A 17,338-nucleotide genomic window follows, 5' to 3' on the forward strand; every position below is an offset into this window, starting at 1 on the left:
TGAATGTGACATTAAACAGAAAATGACACTTCATCATCAATTCTAACTTCATAAAGAAAACACCGCTGAACTCTCAGTAAATTTCAGGTAACTCTGAAAAATATGATGTTCCAAAATGCTCGGCATGCTTCCACTCTGTAGAGAGCTCTGTGTCTGAGTGGTTTGGGAAGGGGAGGTATGTGAAGGCAAGTGCGTGAATTCGTGTTTGTGCACGTGTTTCATGCTTTATGGCTTTTCTGTCTTTTTTTATTTGGGTACGTCGTCAACAGCAGGTGTTTTCTGGAATGCATGCGAGCCGCAACAAAGGTCATCGAGAGCATCTGTTTGTTTATTTGCAACATCAATTTTGGTGCTCTGCGCTTTTTTTCTAAAAAAAGGGGGCGGAGTGGGGGACAACTGGAACAAAAGTAACTAGTAACGTGACACCTCACGTTATTGAAAAATGTTAACGAAAGTACGTTACCCGTTACAGTTCCCAAATGGTAACGCGTACGTTACTAAGTTACCGAAAAAAGTAACGCGTTACCGGTAACGCAGTTACTTGTAACGCGTTACCGCCAACACTGTTTATAAGGCGCGCTGATGGGATATGCCGCGATGCTAACCCTTGCAAATAGATATTTATTGCTTACATCGTAGCTGCCGCTAACCGCACTGTACCTTCGTCGCCTGTGACACGAAGGTTCCGCGGATTTCTCAGTGGCTATTCTCTTTAGGTTACATGTTCGCTCGAAAGTGAATATACACAAAGCAAGCATGTACCCCTGTCAGCGAATCATGCGAGTTTCACAAACTTGTCGATGTCTTTGGCGATCAGAGGCCAGTGTAATGTTGCAGACAATTTGCCTACCAAAATAATCGCGTAATATCGAATTTATTTGAAGACCGCCACCATTCGCGACCTCACAGGATAGCAGGTTACAAAAAAATACATTGATCTTTACTAATCGCAGCTCCAGCAAGTCTAAAGACTGTTTCCCCCTCCGGCTATTGATGAGGCCGCGCGGTTAAGCCATGGAAATTTTCACCTGCTGAAGGTTTACGAAGAACAAATGCCGCAGAAAAATTACCCCTGCAATTTTTATTTTAGGCCGCCCGAAAAGGTCCTTGCACTAAAGCTTATGGTGGGGTTAGATACCAGCTTTCTGGGCACAGGTTTGTTGTACCAACCCACACACACCGTAGACCATTGCACTCTATGTACCTGAACATCTCTTCCTCCCCCCCGCCCGCCCCTTTTAACTCACTTCACCCTTTCTCTCACTGTGAAGACCCTTGACTTTGTTTACAAGCTCCTGTTACTTCCGGTTTACTTCCAGAGCAAGGACGTTTCGTAACGTCCGGGCATGTTAACCGGGGCCGCATAAATGGAATTAATACCCTTATTGATAAATGAGGGGGAAAGGGGGCACTAAACTGAAATAGGCCATGAGTCCGATTGTTTATTGGTGTCCCCGTTATTCACTCCTGTACGAACAACAACCGTCAGCAGCATGACTTGGGGCTGTGTCAAAACCTGGCTGTCGCCATTTTATCCTTCGTTGAGGCATTTGGGAAATAAGAGAAATGAAGAAGACCAGGGAGTTGGCACTATCATACATTTATTCAGGCTCTTTCGACAAAGGAGGTCTCTTGATCGAATGCAAATCGTAGTATGCACGTACACTAATAAATAAAAGCACAGAATAAGCGTTGGCAACTGGGCGCGCGTCATTTCTATCAGCAAAGTCTTCGATCACGTGCAGGTAGTGTAGTATTGAGCCATTAAGCGCGGTCCTCGCTGTAGTGCTTACTTTATTGGTCGCTTTTGCAAGGCACAGACAGAAGGTACAAGATGAAAGGCAGTAAACAAAATTAGCAAGAGACAGAAATGTGCAGCATGAGGCAAGCATCGTTTGGTGAAGTTGATCTTCCCGTATTTTATTTTCTTTTAGACGGGTATGCCACGGTGCCACCTTAATGAAGAAGATACATGTACAATCCTCGTTGGACGTGGGCTTGACGGCAAGACAGCGTAGACGCATGAGGATTAAAAAAAACGATGAAGAAACGATGACATACGGAACAGTGCATGGAAGAGGTAAAAGTACACAACTACAATCAGGAGCTTATAGCTTTCTAAATGCAAGACACAGGCAACAAAAGTCGCGTGCAAAAGCGATAATCAAATCATTTACACAGTCTCCAGGTGATAATCCGTTTTTACAGTGCTTTTATAAACACGCAGTGTGGCGGCTATTTGATAGATAAAACCATCTATCATTACAGTCTGTACTACATTGAAACCGCTTGCTTTTGCGTACGTTTTTTTTTTTTTAGCCCTCACGGCGTTTCATAAACTTCGCTCCAGCTATTCCTACTGCTGTACATAGTACATATACAAGGCCCTCACTACCCTCAAATGCTAGGTTTTCATGCGTAGAATGCGACTACAAATGTCTGCGCGAACGTAACCTTCCGCGTACGTCTCCAGAGGTAGCTGCATAGTACCAAACTGGCGCCTGCTACGCATCAGAAAGCAGCACTAAAACTCTGGGAGACCTACGCGTTTGTACTACGCTCGTTTTAATCTCACTAGGCGGGTGACTATACCTTTATTAACTTCAAAATGACGCGTCCGTGTCGGGATTCAGCGAATGGCCTCGAGTTCATCTTCAGACCTGCTGCTCGACACCACGCTCCCCCAAGTGGCCATACTGCGGCATCTTCCAGTTCTTAGGCCAAGGACCCCTGCCCTGATGTTTTCTCGTATTAGGCCTCCGCCTCTAACCACACCCGCTTCGCTGCGAGTACTTGTCGTTGTCTGTTTCCGGAAAACCAAAATGCACTTCCGAATCCTACTCCCAATTTTTTCAATTCATGTGTTCAGCTTACTTCTTGGACTTAGCTTGCCTCAGCACCTGCGTCCCATGGACTACCTGAGCCGGGGCATAGCTGAGGGCAGCGCCCAGAGCTGGCTGCGCGTAGGCCGCTGGTTGCGCGTAGGCCGCTGGTTGCGCGTAGGCCGCCGGCTGGTACGCAACTTGCGGTCTCGCCACGGCAACGTTCCCGGGGAAAGGAGCGATCACCTGCCTGGACAGCGAGTACGGCATGGCGGCGACCGGCGCGTGAAACGGCGAGACCAGAGGTGCGGCGGCCGCCAGCGGCATGGCCACGTGTGGAGCGGCGTACACGGCTGGAGCTCCGGCCAGGGTCCTCGGGTAGGCCAACGGGCCCGGGTAGGCGACGGTTAAGGGTGCCGCTGCCCCGCCCGCCGCTGCGGCCGGGTACGCGAGCACAGGCCTCTGATACGGCGCGCCAACTGGAGCTGGCAGGGCAGCTGGCTGGACGTACTGATGCGTGTACAGGGGCCTCATGTATGCAACCTGGAGCGGTGCTGGGACGCCTGCAGCGCCACTTGGCAGAGCGTACGCTGGCCTCTGGAAGAGATAGGTCTGCGCTGACGGGTAGGTGACAGTCAGTGGCCTAGCAACGGTTACAGATCCGGGCCGTGTGAGAGTGACGCCCGCAGCTGGTGCGGGGGCAGCGGCCACGGTAGCGCCGCTGGTTGTGACGGTCACAGTCTTCGCCTTGTCTGCCGGGGCGGCTGCTTGTGCTGCGGCAAGCACCGTTTTGGTGCCGGCAGCCGGGGCAGCCGCAGCGGGTTGCTGAAAGACGACTTGCTGGGCAGCGCCAAGATATGCTTGCGGTGGCGGGGCTGAAAAGAACAAGGGCCTCTGGAAGTGGACAGCCGGAGCACCGACAGGGAAGGTCGTCACTGTGCCTGTTCCCGGGACAGCGGCGCTCGGGAGAACGGCCACAGGCGGTGGACGGGAAAGGCGCAACTTGGATGGCTCCTTGAGGATGGTGACGGCCGACGCCTGTCGTGGGGTCGCGGTCACTTTCTGAGGAGCAGGCTCCGCAGCTGCGGCTTCCAGCGGCTCGTAGGTGGAGGCCCCAGGAGCGGCCAGACCACCGCCGAGAACGTTGCCGTAGCCGGTGAAAGCGTAGAACACCTCATCTGGGACAGCCAGCGCACCAACGACGACGCTGAGAAGTAGAGGTAGCCTCTGCGAAAATTAAATACGCGAAGCAAATGCAATATACGGTAGACCAAATCAGAGCCTGCCGCGCAGCTTCCTAGGATGTCTTGTTCAATGTATTTTCCGCAGTGCACAATAACTAGTTTCTAGCGCTAGCTTAAGGGCCTCTACGCCAGCTGGTTTCAGCATAAACGCACTATGCTTGGTGGCCAAATACGAAACGCAGCACCGCTCCTTAAATGCACGTTTCGCATGAAGATCAAACAGGAAAAGAGGCAGCAGGAAACTGTTTTGCATGAAAGCCATTGCGACTGGACCCATGAGCCTACCTACCACAGCATGCTTTCTGATGACCCTAGGCACCATACATGGTAGCTCTGCTCTTTAGTCATACAAAAGTCATAAATCAAATTTTAGTTGGCTAGGAAACTTTCACACGGCCTGTACAAACAAAAGATGATGAGAAGAACCAATTGTCTCTACAAGCTCACCAAGATCATTGTAGCACTTTCAAGGCTCCTGCAGCAGCGAGGAAAAATATTTGGAAAGGTGGCTTCCGAAGGTGAAATGAAGGGGAAGCAGAAACCGTTGCCTGGCCGGCTGGGCAATCCGAAACGGAACTGGAAAGCCGATTGCTCCACTTGGGGCTTTTATAAACCGCTCGAAAGCCGCGCCCCGCCGCGTCTGCGTGTCGGCGGGGCCGTGCTTCCGTTTGTTCTGCTTTTATTAATTTTTTTCTCCCCCAGGTCCGATCGTGGCTGGGCGGTTTTCGAGCGAGCGCGACAAGAAGGTCCAGAAGCCAATGAACTCTCCGCGCCTGCAGAAAGATGCGCGGCGAGGGGGTTATGTGTGTCTATATCGCACTTCGAGAGAGCGTGCGTATGGTCTCTTCCGATGGCGCAGACCACTTCCTCCCTCCCCCCCACTCCCCGTTGTTGCCTATCCTCCTCACAAGTACAGCCAGAAACGCACCTCTGCCTTCTCATCGGAGAAGCTCCTACCCGAGTCCCCCTCTCTTGTTCCGGTCTTCTTTCGGAAGGAGAGAGAGGAGTGAACGTGACCACGAGCGGACCACGGTGTCTTCAGGATTCCTCGCGTCGTCGGCGATGGCCCCTGCCCCCTCCACAACCGAAAGCTGTGGCAGAGGCTGGCTTCCTCTGCGGCTGATCGGGCCTTGCGGAGGCCCTCATCCCGGAGGAGTGTAAGAAGGGTTTCTAAAGGGCGAGGGGCGAGGCTCCAACGGCCTATACCCGAGGCTCTCCTTCTTTATCTGTTCCTCGGGCGCGCTTGCGGTCGCCTTTCGGCGACGGCACCGTCTGAGCCGAAATAGGTTATCCGCGCCAATCGGTCCTCCCGATCAGCGTGGAAGTTCTAGCGGCGAGGTAGTCCGGGTGCCTTGCGGGGATTCATCGCGGACGAGGAGGTGGCGGCTGATATTCGCCCCGCTGCTTCTGCTGCTTACCGGCCTGCCTGCCTGTTGTCTGGTCTCCCGGTGCGACTCGCTGTCAGTGCGATCTTCGAACGCGGGTGCGGTGCTGTACCCGCGGGCTGATCGGCCGTTTGTCTTTCTTTTCCGGTGGACGGCGCGGATGTAACCGCGCGATTGTTTTGCGCGCTCGGCTGAATACGGGGCTATCCGTACGTGTTCCCCAGTTGTCCCTCTTTGACTCGTTCGTTTTGCTTTTGTGATTCGACATCTTTCAGCGAGCACTCCGTACACATACTTTCCTTCTGTTTTATATAAGTCGGGCGTAACCGGCAGTCCGCTGCGCGGAGAAATCTTAATGACTGCGGCGGTGTCGAGTAAGGATGCCAAAACGGGAACTCGGCGAGCCGTAAAATTCCACTCCGTGGTTTTTCCCAATCGGCGATTCTCTGCTAGTGCTTCTTGCAGTGTGGTTGCCACTTTGCTGCGCTGTTCGCCCTGTATCTAAGTCGATAAATGTAACTGATCTCTCGCGCGGAGTGGAAATGTTTTCATTGAAGGTACCGCTCGTTGGTACCATTAGAATGTCATCGGCAGCGGTATAGCTTGACATTTCTTTTTCGAGGCTTCTGCTGAATCACACTGGCTGAATTTTTTTAATCTGAATGCGTTCGCGAGAGTCCCTCAAGGTGGAGTGTATTTCGAACCGGAAAATTATTACAATTGACATAAACGTGAACGCAGCAGAGCGATAGTAAAGAGAAGAAGCATGCGTTTTGCACGGGTCGTAGTGGAATAAACATTTCTGGAAGAACTACACTGAAGCCACACACTTCCCACTTATGGCTTCCAATGAATTGTGTGACTTGGTATTGTTCATTGGCCACTCCGGGCTTGCTAGACCAGTGGTACAAGACTAAATATTGTTACGTGGCGGCAAGCCGGAGCATCATACGAGATGAAAGATGGCGGCGATTTGATTTAACGGCTGCTGCGCTAGCGCAACCGCTCTGTCCCACGGCAGTGCCTGCCTCGTCATCTTGTAGTCCGTGATACAACCCGCGGACATTGAGCCATCATCCCGTTTACGAACTAGAAAAGTGGCACTGATGATGAGAAGCAAGACATGACGTTGGGCGCAACAGAATGGTTGAATAGAGATTGAAGAAGGTGAGGGCTTGCAACCACAGTGAGAGAGATAAGCGGATAGAAGGGAAATGACGAACGGATGCGACCTGGTTCAAGAAATCTGCAGAGCCACCGGTTGCCAGAAGCGACAGCTGAAGCCCGTGCACGCACATAACGGTAGGGGAGGGGTGCCGTGTTTTCATGTTCTTGCAGGTGGGTGGTCTCAGATGGTGTCTCAGATCAATGCAGACTTAGTCGTCATGTCTGGTAGAGGGTGGGCTACAAGACGAACAAGAGTGGGGAAGTCGTGTCGCGACTGGCTTGCTAGGGCATTACCGGGAGGTACAGACCACGAGCACTCCACCGAACACCTCAGTGGGCAACAAGCTCCGAAGCTCCAGGACCAGGAGGATGAGGACCACTAGCGCCTTCATCAAGTGTTGCGTGGCGGCAAGTCGAGCAGACGGGCGTGATGGAAGATGGTGATGACATTATTTGTCGTTGTTGCCTCTGAAAGAATGGCACATACCCACAGGGGAGGGGGGATCGGCCTGAGTTTGGTGCAGATCCAAACAGGTGAAAAATTCACGGACGCATAGCTCAAACAGTTCATAATTTAATGCTTGCTGGCCTAGCACGAGTGCTCCATCCCACGGCACTGCCCTGTTCGTCATCTTCTACTCCATTACATTATATCTGGCACCGAGTTTATTCAAATCCTGGACCGATTTTAGGTTCAATGATTTGAGAAAGCTGTATTGCTTTCCTTCGTAGCCATACGGCAGCGGTTGGCTAATTCTTTCGTGTTATTCCCTTGCTGGATTATTTATTCGTAGTAATTTCTCCGCAGTTAACCCGTGTCCGCCGGTTCGGTTTATCGGGAGTCTTATTAAGGTTAATAAACTCGTTTAATCTCAGCCAAAACAGAGCAATTAAGTCTGCTACTTTAATCCCCCCCCCCCCCCCGAAAGAAAGCCCTTCAGACTGCTTACCTTGAAGCTTTATCTCTTTCGCGCTCATCTAGTGTGCTAGATCCGCCCACCTTCCCGCAGCTTGTTTGGATCGAACGTACCGAGTCTCAATTTCACTTGGGGGTAAACGAGACGCAGACCTACCTGCACCTAGCACACTAAAACTTCTCTCTCCGAATACCGATAGCAGCGCAACTAATGCCTCCAAAGCAGCGTAATTCTTCATTCTGACTTTGCTGAGTTATCTGAGATGCGAGCGTCCTAAAACCGCAGGCAACGAATGCGCTTTTACATATTCTTAAATGCACTTCGGCTCCAGGGCACGCAATCCGAGCTGCCCTCGCTACTCAAGCGCTGTCGCCATATTTCTTCCGAGAAGCCGGGCAAGGCCTCCGGCCGCGTCCCAGAGCGTGCACATGCCCTCAAGGATCTTCAACCGCGGCCTACATTAAAACAAAGATGGGCATCTGTGCATCGGGACCGAGCAGCTCGAGATGGATCTGCATACGGGAGAGCGACGTGTCGCCGATGGATAGGCCCGGCCTTTTTTCTCGTGCTGATTGTTAGGATAACCCGTACCCGATACGAGCAGTGAGGTTAGTTTACTTTCCGAAGATTGGGCGGAGGTATTTACGAGGTTATTAGTAATTAGTTTTTTTTCTTTCAACTGAACGTAGTTTGTCCTGTTTTCTAAGGCACTGATCCGGGGCGAGATCGTCCAGGTATGTGGGCGTTAGTGCGTGTGTATGGGTGTGTAGGCAAATACAGTATCTGTAGGATCTGCAGCCGTCCGCTTTCAGTCGCTTCTATGCAGGTAATAATGCAGGAATTCGTTTAACGCCTGCGTGTTTGCTTCGCCGTCTCCAAGATTTTAAGCCTCTTGGTATGCCCACGCGACAAGAGATCTATTGGAAATAAAATACAATAAAATAAAACTTCAAAGAGAGGACCCGGACCTTCGAAGTGTAGGGCGAATTCTAGGAGCACGTGCCAGGCGAATTTCAATCGTTGTGGCCTATATGTGCGCGTAAGTAAATACAGGTTCTTGCACTGACTTCGAGGATGACATGATAGGTGCTCAATCGACAATGGGAAGCATCGTGGGAGGTTTCGTGGGCGCCAGCAAGCATTCCTACTTCGGAGTTGTACCACCACCGCAGATTACGTCATCGTCACCACTGAGCCACAGGGGCGGCTTGTGTTAAACACGCAACGCACAAAGTACCGGCAAGCGAAGAGAGGCCATTGTTCCCGATATCCCTCGAGAACAGATATCCTGTCGGAGGACATAAGAATACCGCTGATGCGACGAAGAACAATCACTGCCAAAGCGCGTTAAGAGGGCTCACGAGCTGCAAGACAACTCAGATTCAACTTTTTGCGTTCACAGATGGCAGCAATTACGCACCAGACAAAGGAGGTAAATTTTATTCAACTCAGGCTGTGTAAACCCTATCGTGACATGATAATACTTGTTCTTCCGCGTACGCAAAGTAGGGCTGTTCGTGCGGCGGCTGCGATACCAGCAAGCATACTTGGCGGTCGTCGCAGAGAATAGCGGCCATCGCTCGCGGCGACACTTGCAGCGAACTTTCGATATAAAATTACCACACTTTGATCTTAACAACAACAGTCATCTCGAGCATCGTGGAGACAGTTTCGCAGCGTAACAGTAATTCCAGTGAAGCCTGGCTGCCTCTCGCGTAACGAACAAAATGATAAGGGCACGCGCAGTCGCTGATAAGGAAGGCGCAAAACAAAGAACAAAGAAAAACAAGAACATGTCATTGCACAACTCCCGTTTCTCCAAGACACCAAGCCTCCCTTCGTCAATAGCTTGGGGCTTATCAGAACACAGAGTTACGATGACAACAAAGAATTCTTGCGCATAGGCAGACGGTGTCACCACGTGCACAGTACGTCGTGTCTTCTGCGGAAGAGAGAGAGGGTATGTAGAAACAAAAGACGAAGCAGCGACAGCTGTTCGGCCGATGACATGCTTTGATTCCTTCCTCGTGTGGCCAAATCCTCCTGGGGCTATGAGCCATTCTCCAAGGGCACAACGACTGCGATCGCCAGCGCCAAGATTTTCCTTCTCTCCTGGCCCTAAGTAGCATTCGTAAAAGGCGTTATGCCGTGCTTTAGTTTAGTATAGGGGGGTTTAACGTCCCAAAGTAACTCGGGCTGTGAGGGACGCCGTAGTGAAAGGCTCCGGAAATTTCGACCACCTGGGGTGCTTTAACATGCACTGACATCGCACAGTACACGGGCCTCTAGAATATTGCATCCATCGAAATTCAACCGCCACGGCCGGGATCGAACCCGCGTCTTTCGGGTCAGCAGCCGAACGCCATAACCACTGAGTCACCGCGGCAGGTATGCCATGCTTTAAATGTGTCGTATTCTTTTTGACTCTATACTAGAAGAAAATCCTCCCTAATCTATCATATGTGTCATTGATGCCTACGTGATAAGAACGCACATGAGGAAGGACTCATTACAAGAGGTTAATTATTACACTCAGAACTTGTCTCCGTACAAGCACAGTGAGTACATATTTTTAGCGCAAACACGACAGGACGCGAAAAGAACGAGATACTGTGTCCTGTCGTGTTTTCGCTAAAAATTTGTACACTTTGGCAGAAATCTAACTAGCCCAACATCTAACTATTTTAAAGCACAGGGAAATATAGACCAACTCATAGTGCACTCTTGCTGCTGGGATAGTTGAATTCATAGAACTAAGCCGCACAACACGTAGCGATTAACGAAGATAAGAGAGAACAGGCCGCGCTTCGTGTCGATGTAACACCTGTTGCCAACTTTTTTGATTACTGACACGCAGCATGGCATAGCACTTGGAGGCAGAAAATACTTCAGCTCTAGTTTTCGGCGCAGGTAACACCATACCGTCATAGTAATGTTATTTTTTTCTTGTTTAGGCCAATTGATAACGTATCGTTCTTTACGTCCTTTTTTTTTTGCTCGTTAGAAATACAGCTTTATTTATTTTTTCCCTTACCTTGAATTAAGCTCTCCAGAAACTATTCTTCTTTACGTTAGAAGACTTTCAGATATTTATTTGCAGTTTCTTTTCGAATTTCTTTCTACCTAACATTTCGCAAACTTGGCACACGCAATATATTTTTGCCACCTTTGGTGGTCTTCACGTATGGAGAGAAAAAATCATAAGTAAAAGTGGTTTGCAGTACGTCCTACGCACTTGATATGTCATGGTCTAAATACATGGGTATAATTTTTAGCAAAGCTCTCTCTCGAAACCTCGGATACTTACACTGCACTTAACGTGTTGCCGCATTAGGTACATACAAAACCCTTATCCTCTCTATTCTAGAACATGACTGCGGCGTTTGGAATCGCCACAAGCTTGTGGGCGTAAATAGATTTTAACCGGTTCAAAAAAAGCTGTCGGTTTTGCATTGCATTGAAATGACAGAGATTTTTTCCCATCTTCTCGTATGGCTTACCTGCGCGCCACTACACTGCCCTAACTACGTCGCGCTGAATGTTTCAAGTTCTTGCACATGTTAATTTACTCTCCGCGATTACAGTCACTTGGCAACTATTTAAAATTTGATTAACTATCATCTTAAGAGCCTGCGATCAACTTAATACTTCAGCTTTCTGTCCTCGTGGTTACTTCTTCATTGACAGTTTTTTTTTTCTATGTATTTGAGAAATGCGGAAATCCATTTCCGGCCGTAGTCCTGCCTTGCCTTTGCAAGGATTTTCATATTCTGAGATTAGTATCTGAGATGTTTTTACCGCGCATTTCTGTGTGCTTTAAGAGTAACTCGTATGTATGCTCTGGATTGTTACTATTTGTTTTTGCAGTTTTAGTTCCTCCTGCCACAGCCTCATGCAAGGCTGCAATAGTTATAAATGAAAGAATAATAATAATTGGTTTTTGGGGGGAAAGGAAATGGCGCAGTATCTGTCTCATATATCGTTGGACACCTGAACCGCGCCATAAGGGAAGGTATAAAGGAGGGAGTGAAAGAAGAAAGGAAGAAGAGGTGCCGTAGTGGAGGGCTCCGGAATAATTTCGACCACCTGGGGATCTTTAACGTGCACTGACATCGCACAGCACACGGGCGCCTTAGCGTTTTTCCTCCATAAAAACGCAGCCGCCGCGGTCGGGTTCGAACCCGGGAACTCCGGATCAGTAATAAATGAAAGAATAAATGAAGTCTTTAAGTTTTACTAAAACGTTTAAAATTCACCGATACATTATTTCTACGGACTGGCAAATAATATTGCACAAAGTTCAAGAAACTTCAGAACAACGATATTCAAGGATAACTAAAAAATATATTTTATTAATATATTTGTATTGTGCATCTGCGGCTACGTTGATTGCTATAGTGAAAGCTTACAATATATGGAAAATTTTCGTTTATAATTTTTTTCTGATTCGTCGCCACGTTGGCTGAGTGGTTATGGCGCTCGGCTGCTGACCCGAAAGACACGGGCTCGATCCCGACCGTAGGGGTCGAATTTTAATGGAGGCGAAATTCTAGAGATCCGTGTACTGTGCGATGTGAGTGCACGTTAAAGAACCACATTTGGTCGAAATTTCCCGAGCCCTTCACTACGGCTTCCTTCATAGCCTGAGTTGCATTGGGACGTTAAACCGCCTTAAACACTAAACCATTTTTTTTCTTATTCAAAACTGCTTTTGTCGAGAATTGTTTGGTACGGCAGAGAATGAATATTTATAAGCGTTATAAAAAAGTTGTATTATACCACTGGCGTATACATCACGTCTGATGAGGCGCTTTTGCACAGCTCGACATGCACTTGCACACGCACATGTAGCAATGCAGATATTCATGCATAAAACGGCTGTAGTTCCTGTGTTAACATGCGCAGTTCAGAGCTAAATAAATTAACGGCGTAGCATGTTAAATGCCCCATAACTTTTGCGATTACTGAAATTCTCCCGTTACAGCAAATGCTCCAGTTCCCGTTGTCTGTAATGTGAAAGGCAACAAGTTTGCACACAGCAACACTTTTTGTAGCATACTTCTGCGATGGAGATAAAAATGTCTTAAAAGCATTATCTGTCAAGAAAAAAACGATTAGAAATCATCAAAAAGCGTGCTTCCCCTAATTCTGATGGTGTAACCGTCGGTTGAATGCGTATTATGCGTTCCCTTTCATGTTTGAGCTGTCCGTGCTTATGTGAATATTTACGTTTCAACTGGTCAAAGCGCAAGAGAACGTTCATTAGACGGTAAACTAGGAGTTTCTCACGCCCTGCATGAGTAATGCCAAGCTTCCAGAAATTTCCGGATCCCTTCACTACGGCGTCCCTCATAGCCTGAGTCGGTTTGGGACGTTATAACACCATAAACCATAAACCAAGCTTCCACTTCATAGTGTGATGCTCGTGGGGATGGTATGACAATCGCATCAAAATCCCGGCTACGTATACTACGCGTACTTCTCTTATTAGCAACATCGGATGTACCGCACTACGCTTGCGGCACAAAAGTGCTTCAGAATAAAGGCCAGAGGGGCGAATTAGTGCATGACGAAATGAACGGCGGCGCAACGAGGGCACTAAAAACAAAGAGACACCACATGCGCACCCTACCAGCTGTTTATTGCACGGAAAAGTGGCATATTTAAACATTCAGCTCAAGCATGAGACTCATCGAACTATCGTTCCGAACCCAGCTCGTGGATTAAAAAGCAGCAACATCAGGGTAACAGACAAGAAAACTTTAACCCCTGCAGATAAATTAACAGATTCTGATAAAAGGAATTAGAAACGAAAAGGAGGGGGCCATCTCTTAGCAAAAGCAGTGCCAAACAACTGACTCTGCTTTAGCTACGATTGTTGTTTGTTATAGGTTTTTTACTTTTTATTTTTGGTTTCTGGCTGTTTTTGCTTCTCATGTTTGACTCTGCTGTTGCTAGGATCGTTTGACACTGCTTTTGCTAAGAGATGGCCTCCTTTTTTGTTCGTTTCTAATTTATTTTATCAGGCTCTGTTAGTTTATCTGCAGTTAAAGTTTTCTTGTCTGTTATCCTGATGTTGCTGCTTTTTAGTCCACGTACTGGGTTCGGAGCGAATATGCGATGAGTCTCATGCTTGAGCTGAATGTTTAAATATGCGAATTTTTCGTGTAATAAACAGTGAAAATTGATTTTTTTTGGAAAGGAGAGGCGCAGTAACTTCCTCACTTCCCAGTGGACACCCGAACCTCACCGTGTGGGAAGGAATGAATATAAGACGAAAGAAAGAAAGAGGTGCCGTAGTGAAGGCTTCCGGAGTAATTTCGACCACTTGGGTCGAAAACCGCCGCGGTGACTCATATGGCGCTCGGCTGCTGACCCGAAAGAATCGGGTTCGATCCTGGCCACGGCGGCCGAATTTCGATGGAAGCGGATTTCTAGAGGTCCCTGTACTGTACAATGTCCGTGCACGTTAAAGAAACTCAGGTGGTCGACTTCGCTACGGCATCCCTCATAGCCTGAGCCGCTTTGGGACGTTAAACGCCCATAAACCAAAACTTGGGGTTCTTTAAAGGGCACTGACATCGCGGGTGCCATTGAGTTTTACTGGCCGCTGGGTCCCGGTTTAAACCCACATCCTCGGGCTCAGCTGTGTGTGTGTGATGGTTTTTTTTTTTTGGGGGGGGGGAGAGAAAATAAGTAACTGGTTCATTCGGAGTGCTGACCTGAACAGCGAATAAAAAAAATGGAGTCAGGTGTATCGAACCTAATAATCGCAAAGTATTTTCGCGCATTGAAAAAAGTTGCACTCGTTATGGAAGGTTCCAGTTTTATTTTTATGAGGGTTTAATGTCCTAAAGCGGATCAAGCTATGAAAGACGCCGATAGCACAGGTCTGCGGACAATTTTGATCGCCTAGGATTCTCTAACGTGCCCTGACATCGCACAGTACACTGGTCTCTAGCATTTCGCCTGCATCAAAATGCGCAATTACGAAGGGAATGTTGCCGTGTTTAACTGGTGAACACGAAGACATACACCCCTTTGGCCGTTATCACCTGAAAACGTCTTTGTAACCGACCTGTCAGGTGAGTCAAGTAGAAACCGGAACGCATTGGTTAGCTTCGCAGATTTTGCTCGCATCGTGCAGCTCCCGCCCCTTATTCGGGTCACTTCCCATCGCTAATGCCGGCTACAAGCGCCTCAATATCGGTCAGTATTCACGTTTCAGGAAACTCACCTCGATTTCGAGAAGTGCAGCTTATTGCCTTTAAGGACCAATGCGAAATGGTATTTTCATTATTTCCCATAGCACGTCTTAAATGCTCTTCAGCGCAATCTGAAACATAATCTTTGTCTATTCCACAAAGAAAGGAAACTTTCTATTCCACACGCTGTATGTGTACGCTATACGTATACTCCTGGATGGATTCATGTATCCCAGTGCTGCCGCGGTCGTCGAAATGGCGAACAAGGAAGAGCTCTAGTACGCACGATCGCTCGCAGGCGGCGGTACAGGCGCGCGGATCTCCTGTTGTGCCTGCAGGGCGAAGATTTAAGTCAATACATTTTACAATTCGTACGTTCGAACGTTGGAATCCCTACGTTTGATCAGGTCTTACAAAACGTGCTTTGCGCAGTAAAGAGCCATGTCAAAAACTAAGAATTCACCCATATTGAGAAGCTACATTTCGGCCATGGAGAAAGTAAAAAACTGGGAAGGAGCATGATGTCACGCGTTCAGCCTCTGCAAGCCATCCTCCTCTGACGCATCTGCCGAGGGCCCTGCCCTTTTGAGCACTGACTCTTGGGAAATAGGCCCTCCACAGTTGCCAGACTGCCAACCAGCTTGGATCGCGGTGCTTTTTAGTCTGACGCAACACAGCGAGAGAGCGAAACCGAAACCGAAATCCGGGCAAGAGCTACCGCTGCCTTGTCACGTGAGGGCCAATTTCACATGGTGCTTTCCATTATATTTTTTGTGACTAGGCTTCAAGATTAAGACGTCACGCTCCCTCCTCGTTTTTTCCTCCATGGTTTTGGCCAACCAGCCACATTGTGAAATTCTCCAGTGGTGCACCGACCTAGATTGGGTTCACGCTGCCTAGAATGTAGGGCATGTTTTTAAGAACTAGTTTTAAATTCCAATTCCTGTTTCAATTATTTAGCTCTTCATCACTTTCCTTCGAATATCATCGCGCATTATTATGATCTGAATTCGCCATACGGCCAATCACCTCCGTGGATATGTCATGTTGTAAAAAAAATGCGAAGCTAGAGCGGGGAAAAAGTGGCGTATGGCTCCGAGGCAGCACAATTACGACTTCGGGTCCGATGCAGCACGAACCGTCAACCTTTGTGTCATGGCGGAGAACGGATTATCTTATACGGCCATGTGGACGGCAGGCCTAAAGCGCGTGGAAGTGCCATTTCATCGAGTGTCCCAGCCCCCTGCACAATCTTTTCTCTGCAGTCCAGAAGGCCAGGAGGTAGTAGAGCTTAGCTCGACATTTTACCGGGCCCGATGCCGCCGCCGCTCTCAGCCGCCTGGCCGTAGTAATGCTCCTGCTATTAGTCCACATTCGCGGGGTTAATATAATAATAATAATAATTGGTTTTGGGGGGGAAATGGCGCAGTATCTGTCTCATATATCGTTGGACACTTGAACCGCGCCGTAAGGGAAGGGATATAGGAGGGAGTGAAAGAAGAAAGGAAGAAGAGGTGCCGTAGTGGAGGTCTCCGGAATAATTTCGACCACCTGGGGATCTTTAACGTGCACTGACATCGCACAGCACACGGGCGCCTTAGCGTTTTTCCTCCATAAAAACGCAGCCGCCGCGGCCGGGTTCGAACCCGGGAACTCCGGATCAGTAGTCGAGCGCCCTAACCACTGAGCCACCGCGGCGGGGCCGCGGGGTTGTGGAGGCGTCGCATTCGCGATGACTTTATTCCTAATGGGTCGTCGTCGCTCGCTGTGATGTTCTACTACAGTTACCGTAACAGAACTGTGACGACGAGACATTTGTGTGTATATACTGTGATTTTGTCCGGGCCAAATACAGAGACTGTCTAGCTGTCTAGCGTGCCATATATATGGCTTGTGAAATGTGTGGTGGTGGACTCACCGTAAACGACATTTTAATTTCGTTCATAAAATTGGAAGAACTAAGAAAAAAATTTAGAATATTTTACAATGAATGCATCTCATTACATCCCATGTTTTTTTAGGTGATTAAGCAGTTGTTGATTTGTCATGTATTTTGAAGTTTCTCAAGAGAGCCAGTGTTTTAAACGAACTATAGGTATCAAAAGTTTCACCTTGTACAGAAAACACTCTAAGCCTGTGTTTGACTCACCATAGCCTTAGTTGCTATTGCGCCGGCTCAATATAACTAACTCTTTGTGTCATTGCTGCAAGCGCTTTCACGCAGTCACTGTCAGTGTCTTTAATCTATGTCACCAGATATACATGATTCCGAATAGTATTTAGCGAGTGATGTGTTCTATGCCACGCGGTCTGCGAGAGTTTTGCGTGCGTTTGCGGCGAAGGCCAGTGGTGTACACAATCTAAAACAAAGCTGGAGAAAAAGGAAATAATAATAATTGGTTTTTTCAGGAAAGGAAATGGCGCAGTATCTGTCTCACATATCGTTGGACACCTGAACCGCGCCGTAAGTGAAGGGATAAATGAGGGAGTGAAAGAAGGTTTATGGTTTATGGGGGTTTAACGTCCCAAAGCGACTCATGCTATGAGAGACGCCGTAGTGAAGGGCTCCGGAAATTTCAACCACCTGGGGTTTAACGT

The 17,338-nt window shown here is 48.4% G+C and overlaps 1 protein-coding gene and 1 non-coding gene across 2 annotated transcripts; both read right to left on the reverse strand.

Annotated features, from left to right (window-relative positions):
• Positions 1-1,562: 1,562 nt before the first annotated feature.
• On the reverse strand, positions 1,563-4,741 carry LOC144101405 (uncharacterized). Its single transcript, XM_077634554.1, has 2 exons — positions 4,514-4,741; positions 1,563-4,049 (listed from the first exon to the last, which is right to left on the reverse strand). Exons 1-2 carry the CDS (start codon positions 4,520-4,522, stop codon positions 2,871-2,873), a joined length of 1,188 nt encoding a protein of 395 aa, XP_077490680.1. The 5' UTR covers positions 4,523-4,741; the 3' UTR covers positions 1,563-2,870.
• An 11,625-nt stretch (positions 4,742-16,366) lies between these two features.
• TRNAS-ACU (transfer RNA serine (anticodon ACU)) lies at positions 16,367-16,438 on the reverse strand. Its single transcript has one exon. It is a non-coding gene; the product is annotated as a tRNA-Ser (tRNA).
• Positions 16,439-17,338: the final 900 nt, after the last annotated feature.

Source organism: Amblyomma americanum, chromosome 8 (assembly GCF_052857255.1).
Source record: "Amblyomma americanum isolate KBUSLIRL-KWMA chromosome 8, ASM5285725v1, whole genome shotgun sequence".
Classification (NCBI taxonomy): domain Eukaryota; kingdom Metazoa; phylum Arthropoda; class Arachnida; order Ixodida; family Ixodidae; genus Amblyomma; species Amblyomma americanum.